Source organism: Candoia aspera, chromosome 3 (genome assembly GCF_035149785.1).
Source record: "Candoia aspera isolate rCanAsp1 chromosome 3, rCanAsp1.hap2, whole genome shotgun sequence".
NCBI classification, from domain to species: Eukaryota; Metazoa; Chordata; class Lepidosauria; order Squamata; family Boidae; genus Candoia; species Candoia aspera.
Genome location: NC_086155.1, coordinates 141,541,700 through 141,556,538, shown reverse-complemented (window position 1 = coordinate 141,556,538; position 14,839 = coordinate 141,541,700). Strand labels below are relative to the sequence as shown.

General features: G+C 39.6%; 1 protein-coding gene across 2 annotated transcripts in view; it reads right to left on the bottom strand.

Moving 5' to 3' along the window:
- Positions 1 to 2,625: 2,625 nt before the first annotated feature.
- PHACTR1 (phosphatase and actin regulator 1) overlaps positions 2,626 to 14,839 on the bottom strand; it is a 134,658-nt gene continuing 122,444 nt past the window's right edge. For both annotated transcript variants that reach the window (XM_063298900.1, XM_063298898.1), the window contains 3 exons: positions 12,017 to 12,157; positions 7,724 to 7,800; positions 2,626 to 6,025 (listed from right to left, as the gene is read on the bottom strand). In XM_063298900.1, coding sequence (XP_063154970.1) covers positions 6,010 to 6,025; positions 7,724 to 7,800; positions 12,017 to 12,157 — 234 coding nt within the window. In that variant the 3' untranslated portion in view covers positions 2,626 to 6,009. The remainder of the gene's footprint in view (positions 6,026 to 7,723; positions 7,801 to 12,016; positions 12,158 to 14,839) is intronic.

Sequence of the window (14,839 nt, the reverse complement as noted above, 5' to 3'; positions counted from 1 at the left end):
GCTTAGTGATGGCAACCCCTGCAGTCCCGGTTGCCATCATCAACTGAATCCCATGGTCATTAGGTGAGGCAACTTCCTGCTGGCTTGCCACAATCAAAGTCAGTGGGGAAGCCAGCAGGAAGTTGCAAGTCACAGGCTGGCAAGCAGGTAAGTGGCTGATATCCAGTGGGGGAGGGAGTGAGCAGGTGTGGGGGAGGGTCGGGGAGGGTCGGGGAGGGTGTGTGGGAGGTACAGTGCAGGGACGATGCGTGAGGATGTGAGGCTGTGTGCAAGAGGCATGGTGTGGTTTGGGGAGGGTGCAAGGGGGTGCAATGTGTGGGTCAGGGAGGGTGTGTGCGAGAGGTGTGGGTCTGCTGTGCGAGTGCAGAGGGGCTGGGGGAGGGTGTGCAGCTGGGAGAAGACTTAGCCCAGTGACTTGTGACCTTCCCTTCCAGCTTCCCTGTTGTCTTTCTGGGGAAGCCAGCAGGGAAGGTTGCAAATCATGATCACGCGATCGCGGGGTGCTTGGCAACCAGTCGTAAGTGCAAACGGGTGCTGGGATGGACAGAACTCCAAGGATGGTCATAACCACCATTTGTTCAGTGCCATTGTAACTTGGAACAGTAGCTGAAAGGTCGTATGTTTAAGTCCATCTGTAAATTGTGGGTTTAGGGTTTAAGCTCAGTTTTCACCCATACTTCATGGGTGAAATGAAGATTCTTTGTTTTTTCCTTTGGAGTCTGTTGTGATCTGTAATAATAAGTGGAAACCTGACCAGTCTCTTCGACTTTGGGCACAGAATGCTCCCTTTGTATTAGATCACTGCCCAATGTCTGGTCTCACTAGAGTATTGTATTTTCTTTTAGATTTTTCTTTTTTAAGCTAATTTGTAAGCTGCTTTATGACCATGATCTGGATAGCTCTGTAATTACCTTCCTTGTTGAATGTCTACCTTTTCATACTATGTTTAAAAGTAGGTTTTGTTTTTTACATTTTACATTTTCTATTTTTAATGAAGTTCGACTGTACATCTCCTGTGGGATTGGTTTGTCTCAAGGGAGGGGAGGGGAAGGGCTGAATCCCCTAGGCGCCACTGCTCTACCATATCCAGCAAGGAGATGTTATTTCAACTTTTCTATTTCAGTATTTTAAAAGGCAGCACAGGAGGTGACAGAGTTTCCCCTCTCTCATACACTACAAGTTGTATGCCAAGTGAGGCAATTCCCCACCCCACCCTGGAAGATGGATTGTGGCAGCAGGAATTACCAAGCCACAACCCAACAGAGGAGGTAGGACCAGAGTATGAATATCCAGAGGCCCTCTGGAAGAGGTTTGGGACCTCCAGCCACCAGCAATTCACTATAGGCTACCTATAGAGAATAAAAACTTACTGCCTTTCTATTCAGTATGCTTAAAATGCTGATTACTTTATGATTATGGTAGCATTGACACTGTAAGCAATAAATGATTTCTGGTAATGGCTTGGTCCCTTGCTCTTTGACTCTTATTTTCTTCAACAGCAGTGCAAGAGAGCTCACTGTGTCAAGTGTGAATTATTATTTAAAAGTGAGGTGCCAGACTAGTAAAACACAAATCTTTCTTCAGGAGCAGACTGTTCTCTTTAGTGTTCTGTGGGTGTTTTCACCTGAATAAATCTATTTTAGATTAGTTTAAAAAGCTGATAGAAGCTTTTTGCAATGCTCAGAAGTCAATTTTTGCCATGTAAATGCCAGTGGAAACTCATCACTCAGTTTTGCATACAAAGATTAAGAATGGAAAGGCTTGTTTTGTGGAGTTTTGTTATTAATTCATTCAGGGATACACTCTTCAGTCAATAACTTCAGGACTGAGAGGAAGTGCTAAAGGAGAAGACTTAGCAGAACTTGGCAAAATCAATGTAATCACTGCAGGTTTTTCAATGAATTGAAACCACAGCTATGATTTAATAAGGACTGGAAGGAATGAAAAGAAAACCAAAGGTGTAAAAAAGATAAAATGGAATTGCTTGGTCTCAAAAGTTAATGACCAAATGGGTTTTTGCCTTGTAAGAACCTAGCTCTTTAGTTAGGACAATTTGGCATTTAATCCAGCCTTTTGTTTCCAGCAGCCACCATGAAGGCCTCCAGGGAACCCATAAACCAGAGATGAAGACAACCCAAGCATAAACGGCCCTCTATTCCTTGAAAAGCTTTGCAAGCAGGAAAAAGACACATCAGCTATTCTTTACATTGACATAAGGAATACTACCACTTGTTGCCAAGCATGAAGTACAGCCCTGGTGGTTCCAGAAAGTTACAAGGAACATATGGGTATTTTAAACATCTTTTCCATTTTCTGTGTCAGTAGGTTAAAAAAGTCTTCCTCCCTGGGATTATGTACACAATGTATGTAAGAGCCCCTTAGCCTGCAGAACTCAAAGAGCCTAAGCCTTTAATGTCACCTAGTCCTGAGTGGCCATCTCTGCATTCTAGGTGGACAGGATGCAGTTCCACAGAGAACAAGGCAGACATCCTCAGAGTCTTTAGCCAGCTTCGGTTGGACCTCTGCCTCTAAGCATTACTCTCTTTGCATCCTAGTTTTTGATTGCTGAGCATCTCTGAACATACAACAGACAGAAGAAAGAAAACCAGAACATTTTTTCTTTGAAACTTTTTTTAAAGAAACTGCATACATCCAAGACAATTTAAATACCATGCAGTTTCAGTATGTACAAAATGAAACTCTAAGATGTAGAGATTCACTTTAGTGTTTTCTCTCGATATTTACATTTTATCATTTTTTTCATACAGCCATAATCTGTTAAATTACAATACTGGAAGATCACAGTCTTGACTGTCACCACATTCACTCCTATACAAAGACAAAACTATGTACATACACTTGATAGGAAGAGGGCCCAGGAAACGTACTAGGTTCAGAATAACTTGGAGAGCAACTGGAATTCCCGTTTCTAGTCCTGCAGTCCTTAAGTTAAGCTGTCTATTCAAGTTGGAGACGGGACTAACTTGCAACCCTGTGAGCCTTTTGCAAGATTTGCAATCATTACTCTTCCATAGTCACTGAGGGGAAAAAAATTGTTCCTCCAGGAGTGGAAAATTGCAGGTGTTTGGTGAAACCTTTATGTGAAAAACAGAGGCTTAGAAAGCAAAGATAAATATAAACTGCATTTCTCCATTTAAATGAAATATATCCTACTCAAGCCCTGGTGAAATGAATGGGAGTAGGGCAACAAAAATACCATGTTTTTGCTCATCCCCATAGATTTTCGTGGTGAAAAAAGTTGAATTTGGTATATTAGTGGAGTACACTCAATGTTTCAGCTGACACTGTGTAGGAGGAACAGCAAAGAACTTAGCTGACTGTGCTCTAGAAAGACCAAACACCATGCAACCTTCAAAAAGTAAGCTATTTTTCACCAAAGAGCTTCAGGGAATAATCAATTATTTAAACATTGAGTTGGTTTATCCAGCTGATAAATTCTACTTTTTCAAAATGGATAGAGAGTTTTGCACAGTTCAACAATTTACTTGTACATGTAGTATGGATTGGTACAAAATATTTTGCACACAGAAACCTGAAAAGATTTGTTTGCAGAAAGCAAAAGCACCTTCTTCTTCCATTTGTGTAAGATAAACCATATGGTTCCACTGTATGCATGAGTTATGCCCTATCTCTTGACATCATCCATATCCCTTCATGGAATGAATCAAGGAGTTACTATTCCCTGCGTCTTCCAGCATGGACAAAAACGCTTTCGCTGTTACGGAAAATAAAGTGGCAGGAACAAGGATCTACCTGGATAAGGAACACAGTGACATTAAAGTTATCTGGAATCCCCATTTAGATGTGCAGACAGGATCAGTTCCGCAACCTATTATTTCTTCTCAAAGACAGAGGAAGAGGAAAAGGCAACCCAGTGGTGGTGAGGGGGAAGGGAAGAATAAGACTTTGAACAATGGGAAGGAGCTTCACTCGGGCTGGTGGGCTGAAAGGCTGGTATGGTGGGCAAGAGGTTCTCCACCCTTTCATAATGCTATGAAACTAGGACAGATAAAGAACTGGCTATGTTAAAACGACAGCTTTCAGGATATGAAAAACAGGCAGCTTGTCTACCTTAAATTTGCTATGTGCAAACTGAGCAAATGAATTAAAATTTTCACTACCCTCCCATCTCCACAGTCCTGGCAATTCACCCAGCTAAGTGCCCACCTACTTGATCTGCTGACCACTAGTGGTCTCGTAATCTCTTTATTTTTTTTTGCAGATTTTTTTAAACAATACACGTCCTTTTATCTAAAAACAAAGTGTTCTATCTCATTTCTTTTTCTTGTACTCAGAATAACATCACTAGACAAAACCAGTCTGTGTAAGAAAAAGAGGATTTTCTTAATCTTGTTTAATAACTTCTTCAATGGAATTCTGAGGATTGTAATGGGCACTGCAGTGACTCAGGTTTTATTCTGGAGAGAAACCTGAATCATTGCAGTCACCCATTAAGATGTGCTTCCATATACATGTTTTCCAAAAGAAAATCAATTGATCCAATCACCCTTATGGATTGGGTCCAGATTTAATCATAAATAGATGAAGCCCACTGAAATCTACTGAACTTAAGTAGCCATCACTTTAGAGTAGACCCACTGAAATCAGTAGAACTTAATCACTGCCAATTTAAGCCCCATTCATTACAGGAGGTCTCCTCTAAGTACAACCACTTTTGGCTCCCAGATTATACTCTTACATCAGTGAAGGTCTGAGAATTAAAGCTGCCATATCTATAGTGATTTATTTGGGATGGGCAAAAGGCTCATTTTCTGAAAGAGGATGAAGTTTCTGGCTAAAAGGCATAATCAGATATGTTTAATTTGAACTAGATATGGATGCTAGTAGACATCACCAAAGTGTTTCGATACAGTGGGTTCATAATTCTTTCCAATGTGCAAAGATCATCTTATTTTCTAAAAGAAGACCAATACCTTAAAAATAAAATAAAATAAAATAATAATAATAATAATAATAATATCACACTTCTAACCTTTTGCCAAATGCTTTGGTTCTCAATTTAAGACTGAGCCATTCACAACAGCATACTTTGTTATTTATACCAAGTAGCATTCTATGGAATAGAAATCCCTGCTGTTAAAAGAAAAAAAAATCAGCAACCAGGCATGCAGCATAAAGTCAACCTTATGGTTCTCTTTAGCTCATGTCTTTCCTGTCTTGCAAGTTAGAGAAATGGAAGAACCCCTGAAAAGCTGACAGGCCATTTGGCAGAACTGTTTCACAGGACCGTATGAAACACGAAGCAGTCAGCAGGGCAGAAGACAGCATGACGTGTTCCACTGTAAAAAATAAGCTTGTTATGAAACATTCCTGTATCTTGAACTCTTCCAAATGTCGCAGCAAAAGAATCATTCAAAGGGAAGAAATGGATGGTGAGGAATCCTTTTTGGTCCTGTAGAAAACAAAAGGATGACATCCAGGCAGTCAGCCAAAGATCCTCCTGGGGTGGGGCTTGGAAAGTCAAGGAGACATGGATTCTTGGAGTGGGTTCTTGTTCCCCAGCTCACCCCTGTCATCTTTCTAAGGTGCTCCATACAGAACAAAATGTTTGGTAGAAATGTTGATCCAGAACAATGAGCTTGTGTCCAGCAGAGCTTCTGCCAGTGCCAAATACCAAGGGCTTCAGCTTTCTTCCGCGACGAAAGTGGACTGAAGGGATCTGAAGAAAGACAATTTGTGTGAATGGCTGGGGGAATCCACACAGCAGCATTTAAAATATATTTTAAATGTAAGTGCCAACTCCAGGCATGATTCTTGCCAGAATAGTCTCAGTTGCCGAATGTTGTGCCAACGGATTGTATGGTGAAGTTCTTTCCAGGATGAGAAAACTCAGGTTTTCTGCATGTTTTTATAGATTTTAAAAAGACAGTTCAGAAGATTTACCACTGTATGTAACAGAGAAATGAATGATACCAGCACTTATGGTTCTTTTCTGTTACATTCCCAGGATGGCAGCACATTCAGTTCCTATGGTCTGTGAAACCTAAAAAAGTGAAGAAAAAAACCAGAGAAATGAAATGGATTACTACCAGCATTAGCACCCATGCTTAGAAGAATCAATGTGACAAAAACAAACAAATAGAAACTGGCTTGTAATAGTTAAAAAAAGGAGCTCTATTTACGTAGTACAGTGCTTTAAGTAAAAGATGTGGCGATTTTCTTGCCTCAGAAACTGGCAGACAATGAAACGCTCAGGCCCTAATAGGGCTGGCTCTCACAGTAATTACTGACTCAACGATCTACATATAGGACATGTGAGAACAAATAGCACTGATGTGAATATCGTAGACAAAATAGCCTTTCCCAACTGGACACGCTCCAAATAACTCGAAGCTGTAACCTCCATAACTCCCAGCCAGCAGTCCCAACCAGGGCTGCAACTAGGGGGGGGACAGTTGGGGCATGTGCCCTGGGCGCCGCACCGGGGGGCGCCAAAATGGGTGCGGAATCCACGTTTGCCCCGGGTGACACAGACCCTAGTTGCAGCCCTGGTCCCAACATATCTGATGGATGTCAAGCTCTATTAGACCCTCGAATTCGAAGGCAGGGCATAAACTTTATCATGAATTTATGGTAAAAGGATTTGGTGAGCTGTTTTTGTCAGGTGAAGAAACTTTGAGGGCCCAGATGAGAAACAAGAAAAAGGAAGAGAAAGGGAACTGAGAAGAAGTGCAGTATGATATGGAAGTGGGATGGAAGGACCATCTGTGGGCAAAGGTAACCAATCTGGTATCCTCCGCAGTCTTCCAATCAGTTGCTTGCTGAGGCTAATGGGAATTAAAATCCCCAAAATGTGAAGATACCCAATTACATACTTTTGATTGTTGGGAATCAAGGGACTATAACAAAATTGAGAGTAAAGGTTAATTCTGTTTGAGGGAATATAAAGAGGGCAAACTGTCATTCTTTCCTCTTGCAATTACAGAGTGACAGCTGAGCTCTGGTGAAACTCTAACACCGGTATTCAGAACGTGAGGCTAGAATGAAACAAACAAAACCCCACAATGTTTACACATAAAGAAAAAAAAACATTCAACAGCTTGAAAATCAATATATGAAGTTCAAATCCACAAAGAATTCAAGCCCTACTGGTTTCATCTTGATTGGTTAGGCAAGAACTTGTATCTAAATAAATATGAGTTAACTGAGGAAAAATAGCCCATGTGAAAATGATGTGAAAAAATGGTATTCTTTAGATATTTTGTGAGGCAGTATGGAAGGCACAGCAACAGCTTCAAGTGCAGAACACGATTCCCAGACTGGCTGAAGCATTCCTAGGAGATCATTCACTACGTTAATACCGATTAAAATGTTGAGGTAGGGCTGGTGACCCAGGTTCAAGTCTACCCTCAGCCCTGACAACGCCCTGGGTGATTCTGAGTCTCTCTGTGCCTGTGTCTCTCAGCCTAGCCTATCTCAGGGGTTGTCGCTATGGAAATAAAATTGGAGGAAGGAGTGATGCTGTATATCAACTGCCTTGAGCAGGAGAGAAATTTAACGAATAACTAAATAAGAAAAGAATATAGGAATGGCCTCAGACTTGGATGGTTTTTAAGAACTTATTTTTTAAAAAATAGCCAGAGGAAAATATGAGGAAGATTGGGCTAAGCTGGGCTGTTGCTGGTTTTTAGACTAGAAATCAGCATTTGTCATTTTGTTTTAAAGAATATTTATATCTTACCTTGTTAAATGCCTGCTTAATTCATGAACTTCCATTTCAGTGCTTTTAAATTCATTTAGCTCTTTGCGAATTGCTGCCTGCACATGACAAAAGAATAAGCAAATTACCCAGCTGAAAGGAAATATGTGAATAGAACTATCAGTGAAAAGACAAAAATTGTGCTATTAATGAGAAAGCAAACAATGTGCAGAACCTCAGAGATTAACGGTGCCTTCCAGGTGAATAGAACTCAAGATATTCTGTGACAGCTTGGACATCTTGGCAGAATCAAATAATATTTACAAGCGTAATATGACTTCCAGATCCTATTCATAATTGCCACAGTTTAGCAAGTCTTTCCTGCAACTCTGTTATACATGCATGGCCTCAGTTATCTGAGGCCTTCCAGGTCACTAGACCATCCCATGATTTTACAATGAATTTTACATTATTTTTAGTTTTTTGTCAGATCTAACCTTATATTCATAGTGCTATAATCATTGGCATAACTATATCTAGAGCTTGCAAAGGCCATCAATCAATCAGTGCTCACCCCTCACTGCCTCCAAGCTGACCAATTCTGAATGCTTTTAAGCTGGCCAGCAGGTCCCCTGCCCGTCCCCATGCATTGGGATGTCAGATGACAAAAATCCCTTCATGTCCCCTCCACAAAAATAAATCAAAATGCCTTGCTGATGCCCCCCCCCCAAGTCTTTGCATTTATCTCAATATGTTTGTCCTCATTGATCTGATGGATTACATAAATGTCTAGGAGGCTGAGAGAAGATGGTGGAGGCTGAATGCTTTTTCCTTTTCCTTTTTAAAAAGGAAACAAATACTTCTATTTCTGGACCTGTCAGCTCCATGATGAAAGTGAGAGCCATGTTCAAAAATTGTTTATTTGATGGTGGCAATAATATATAACTAAATGTGCATTCAAAAGCCTTTCTGAGTTAAAAGGAGTTTAACCATGAACAATGTGTTTGCAAACACTAGAGCATTTGGTGCTCCACGAAGAACACCCCAAAATGCTACAAATGGTGTAGGAGAATGTTGATTACAAATACTACAATTATTTTCTAGATTCTGACAGAAATGGATTTTTGAAGTTCTACAAAGGGACAAAAAGATGAATGCAATAAAAAAAAACAGGACATTTTATGGGTGGAAGAAGCCCAGCAAAAGTTCTTAATGTATTAACAATGTTGGTCACATTTGATTTTGGAAGAAAACACCCCCTGCCCCTGTTTTTTATCATCTGGGAGAAAGCAGCAAAAGGGAAGAAGAGGGAGTTGTAATCAAAGCACATGGCTTTAGTAGAAGCAGGCTGGAACTGCATCAACTTTTTTAGCTGCATCACACTGCTATCTCATTTACTTTATCTTATTTATTTACATTTGTAACCACATTTCAAAGTTTTTTTTACAAAAGAATACACATTCCACAGAAGACAAAAATTATCAAACACAAAAATGACAGATGCCCTGCTATGCAAACTGGCTAGGACTATGAGCCAGAGCGTTTCAAACGTAATTATCACTAAGTTACAGATTGCTTTGGCCGGCAACCCTTTTTTAACCTGTGTCAGCGATATGTAAAATGGAGTATGTGATTGATCTGTCTGAAAGGTCTGTTTTAAGGATTCTTAAGATAATTTTGGAGATATGATCAGTATATTCTGTACTTTATTTAAAATTTTTGTCTATGTGTGTGTGCCTTTGAGTCAGTGTTGACTCCTGGCAACTGCCTGGACTAGTCCCTGCAGTTTTCTTGGCAAGGTTTTTTGGAATTGGTTTGCCATTGCCTGCCTCCTAGGGCTGAGAGAGAGTGACTGGCCCAAGGTCACCCAGCTGGCTTTTTGCCTAAGGGTGGGACTAAGACTCACACTCTCCCGGTTTCTAGCCCAATGCCTTAACCACTGCACCAAACTGTCTCTCTATTTTAAATTTAGTGTGGAGCTATTCCTATGTTTGCTTATACCAAGTTGCCGCAATAAAATTCAACACATGAATACAGAGAGAAAAAGGTTAAATATTGGGCTCAAATAGCCATAAATTCTGGAAGTACAATCCATGACATTTCACCAAAATGGGAATGGAATCATTGTCCCAGCTGAGACCTAAATACTCAGAATCAAGCTAGATCACTGCAGAGAGCAACTCCAACAGTTTGCATCATTTAGCTTTCATATTTTAAAAAGAGAAATAGAACTGTGGGATCCAGGGTGCTTGAGCAAGAGAAAAGGGCCTTTGCCCCCATCCCCACATTCTGCTCAAGTTGTTTTGAAGGAATTTGCGAAGTCATTTCCATAATGATTAGGCAGAAAAACAAATAAAGGTAACAGATTTTTATAGGAACTAAGTATTTTGACTATATACAAAAGTGCTGAGTCCATGTTATATTTTATGAAGTTACTTGATTAATTCCTAGGTTCTTGGCTGAAATTCAGATTTCCAAAGGACACGAGTCAAAGATGTAATCTTTTTTGTTTGTTCTTTGTACTATGTTATTCCTGGATGAATTAAAAACATAAAGAGGGAATTGCCATAAATTGTTTCTTTAATGGCTAATGAAATCAGAAAATATTGCTAGGGTTAGATTTGAAAGAAGTAGTAATTCATAGAGGAGGTCAAGCCTGTTTTATATCCTTTCTGGTTTTTAGTGGAAATAATAGTTTATAACAAGTAATATGACAAGATGATCTTGAGAGAAGGATGTTTATGACTCCTGCACTGTTTTCCTAAAACGTTTTGATGTCTTCAGAGCTGTACCACAAGTTACAGTACATATTATTTAGGCAGACAGATATTATGGGACCCACATCATCTCTTCTTTACTCAAATCCTATAACCCCTATTGTTTTCTGGCAACATTATTCAAGACCAAAGAAACTCAACTTTTAACTTAATGGTTCCCAACATGTGGTCCAGAAAGCAAAGATGCCAAAATCATGTGAACTCACCCAATCTTACAAGATCTTTGCCTTCATCACTTGAAATCTTGTGATTTTTTTCCTTGCATATTGAAAATCATTGTTTTGGTACACAAACATTGAGTCACATGTCGTAGCATTATTACTAGGGCTGTTTATTTTTCTTCATAGACTTCATGATGACAGAAGAACAGATCATACTATAGACATGAGCCAGCCCAAGTTAAGCATACTCAGTTGATTTCAGTCGGAGAAAACAAAGTCCGTACTTAACTTTTCCCTCAATGGGATTTGAAGGGCTGTATTCTGAGATACCTAATTCAGCTCAGTTTGGAGATAAAAGTTTTAAAGAAGGGTGGAAGTAGGCTGAAAGAGATTCTTTTCTTAACAAGCACACTGCTTTTGATAATCTCTGATTAAGAGGGGTGTTTGGAGTCCTTCGAACATATAAAACCTCCTAAAACTTGTTTATAAGAGGGAAAAGAGGGATAATTATATACATCATGGAGAAGAGAGATATCTACATATACTGCATTTCTCCAATCAGATTTTCACTTGTTTAGTGGTTTCGAACCTGCCTCTGAATAGTGAAGGGTTCTCATCCTTCTCCAGATGAATGGCCAGGTGGCAACACAGATGTGATATCTCTTACGATGTTGGTACGTAAGTTAGAAATCAAACTGAACATCAGCATTAAGAAGACAACACACAGACTGCTTAACCTACTGCCTCAAGCAATATGAACTGTAATGGCACTTGTGCTCATTGCCTGGCATATTAAGTGCCATCGTAAGCACTGGATTTTTAAAACAATTTAGTTCTGTATTTTCGTATCATGTGCAAAACAGCTTGCAAAGTATATGCCTCTGGTGAAACTGCTCAGCAAAAGAAGACGGCTCCTGCCTGGTACTATTGGTCAAAATGTCTTGTGTGCCACGCTACTGTCTTTCCTTAACAGGCTTCTTCTACAAAGTTAAAAAACAAAAACTAACCAACCACATGTACACAACAGAAGCCAGGGGAAACCACAGGAGCATTTCAAATGGAAGAGGATACCATCACATTCCTGTCAATGTCAGTAAATGAGGAGGTGTTATCACAATAATAAAAGGCTTGTGTAGAAGCACCCAGAAGTGCAAGATAACATGTGGAACTAATAATAAAAATTTAAAGTTGGTAGAAAGAGAGGAGGGGAAAAAATACCACACAATTCTGGCTCCTCCTGGTAGGTCTTCTTATGAGCTTCCAGTTGGCAAAACTGATGCTGTAGTCACTGCTACAGAAAATAAATTTAACTACATCCTCTGGCTACTGGCCCCCTCCAAAAATATCTTAGGTTTTTCTTCAGCCTCCTGGCTGTTTCTGAGGCTTGTCCTACTTACCTTGTCAGCAGCCGTTAGCCTTGTCCATGGTTTATCTGCCCGTCTGTCATAATCCTGAGCATCTGCCACTTCTACGTAATCACTAAAACGGATGAGAATTTTCCTCTCTCTCAGCTCTTCAACTGTAGGCCTTTGGCTTAGCTGTAGGAAGAGCAAAATAGGAAAAGAATCCCCAAAATGTCATTCTTTCCATAAGCCATTCCCAAATTTCTTAAACAAAAGAGCTTAAAAAGAAAAGCTGCTTTATTTTCAAGCTAATTTTTGTGCCTAACAACTTTTATCTGCTGTTAAATATTAGACAAAAACATATCATGCAAAGTGGGATCAAGAAGACACAACCTCAGAGAAGGGGATGTGAGCTCCAGGATCACATGTAGTTGACAGCCTAATTTAAAAATCCTTCTAAAATAATCAGTTTAAACTTTGGAAACATGAGTAGTCCTATCCTTAGCAAATGACTTCATATGGAGGAAGAGAGAACGAGGGCACCTACTTCTGGCAATGGTGCTACCAGTAATCTCCTTAAGCCTCATCTGCACGGGGCAAGCAGCATAGTCCTAGATAAAGTAGTCCTGTAGGAATGTAACTCTTGACCAGAAATGTTTGCTCACTCCTGCTAGAAATAAAAAGTTGCTCCCTCTTCAATAAGAGTGGAGTGCTTCCTTTAAAACATCAGGACTCCAACTGATCTATTGAAACTCATTGTAATGATCAAGAACTTCTGCTCATAGTGCCTTCTCACTGCCAGCATTATAGGAAATGCAGTGGTCTAGCTGGCAAGATTTTTGTCCTATATTTGAAAAGACAGGACTGAAAAACATGAACCGGTCCACAACATGGTGGTGATGGTGGGCAGCTGGAGGCAATTATGACTTTATTTTCTTGTCATTTGTGCTTGTGACATGAATTTGGTTTCACTGCTCGTTTTTAATTGCTAGTTTAGATTGAGTAGCTCTGCAATATTTCATCAGTATCCCATAGCAGTACACAATGAAGGGACTAAACTCTATAAATGAAATTTCATTGGTGGCATTGAACTGGGGAAGGAATGCAATGTGTATTTGAATAAGCAATGTACAAATGCAGTCAACACCCTACAGCTTACATTTTTCATCTTCCACTCTAAATGGATAACCTCTAGTTCTTACAAGCTAGTCTACATGTTGCTTGGAATCTGCTGGTGTCCATCTCTGTAAGTCTATCTGAATCTTCTGTATTAAGCTTGAATCCTAAGATGGAAGCATCTAGCCTATAGAAAAAGGAAGGATGGTGATCAACATCCCTGGCAGAAGGTCGTTTCATCTATCTTATTTGTTACTTCTCCAGTCTGTGACTTTTCATAGTTTATCACTGCTAATTCGTTTGGAACATAATATAAGAAATTCTAAATTTCTCTTTCCAACCTATCTGCCCTAAAATATTGATTTATTTGGTAAAGTGGTTGAAAGAAATTGTTTGCATTTCTTTTTCTTTATAAAGGAAAAATAGGCAGGTAATCCCCAACACTTAGATTTGTATAAAACAACTTCATGCTTTTCAGGCATATCAGACTGCAACTTTTGTTATTGACACTCAGCAGAACTAATGGTGGAGCTGGACTTGAAAACTTGGAGAAGTGAAGGAAGATCAGTATAAAGAATGCAGAAATCTCTGGAGGAATGAAGAAAGAAGACTTGTTTCAAATGCTGTAATGACTTATTTCAGAAATGCTAATATTGAACACAGGTGGTGGAGAATTATAAATGAGGTGAGACATCCCTCCTATGGAAGACAGACTGTCCCCATAGGCTGCAGAAAAGCAGCACAAGTTTGCAGTCTTATAACAATGCCAATAATGTTAGGGATTCAAAATATGCCAAGAGAAGGAGGAATACACATTGGGTTAGATGTGAGATATGGAATGACTTCTGTATTTTGCATCTACTGCTAGTAGATGGGGCATTCTGCTGACAAAGTAATGCAGCTGTTTGCAAATGCTTAATGTGACCTGGAATGAGGCTGATTGTGCACTACTATGAATTTCAGCCTAAGCATCCTTGAGCATAGCTGATGTAGAAGGTAAAGAGGATGACCTTGATGGATAAAGGGGAGATCCATTACCAAAGCAATGAGGAGAGAAACAGTGCTTAAGTCCAAACAGTGGAGGAATGCAAAACTATTTCAGACAGAATCCTCCCTAATACATTTATACATCAGTATAAAAGGGGAGGAGGTAAACTATAATCAGACTTTCAAGATTCTGTTATTACAGCCAATCTTAATAAAAGTAGTTTTAATCTTAATATGGAGTTGGTTTCTTGGACTGATCTACAACTTGGGGCTGACAGCTTTAGACCTACTTGTAACTCAGCAACTCAAGATCAGTAGGCTTAGTGAGAAAGTAGTTGACTTTCTACCTGCACTAAGAAATCACAAGCTGCAGCTACTTGTTATAAAAAGTGTATTCAAATAAAAATGTTTCCCAGCTAAAGATAAATCCCTCTGGAGCTTCTTGTTACCTGGAAGAGAAGCACAGAACTATGGGCTGCTAATTGATATGCTCAGATCTCTCTCTCTCTCTCACTGGCCCCAAGAAAAAGTTTGAGTTTTACATCCCCAAAGAAAATCTGAGCTTTTTGGAAAAGGTACGTAAAAAAAATCTTTGTAATTCTACAAAGTACAAAAGCAAAAGCACGTGAAAATTTGCTCTGTGTTGTAGACTCACTTGTTGTTATATAGGGATTTCTTCTCACAGTGTTGACTAACTTTGAAGTGCATGCATCAAAGGCTACATTTTTATTATTGTTGTTGCCATTATAGTAACCCCAAATGATTATTTATTTT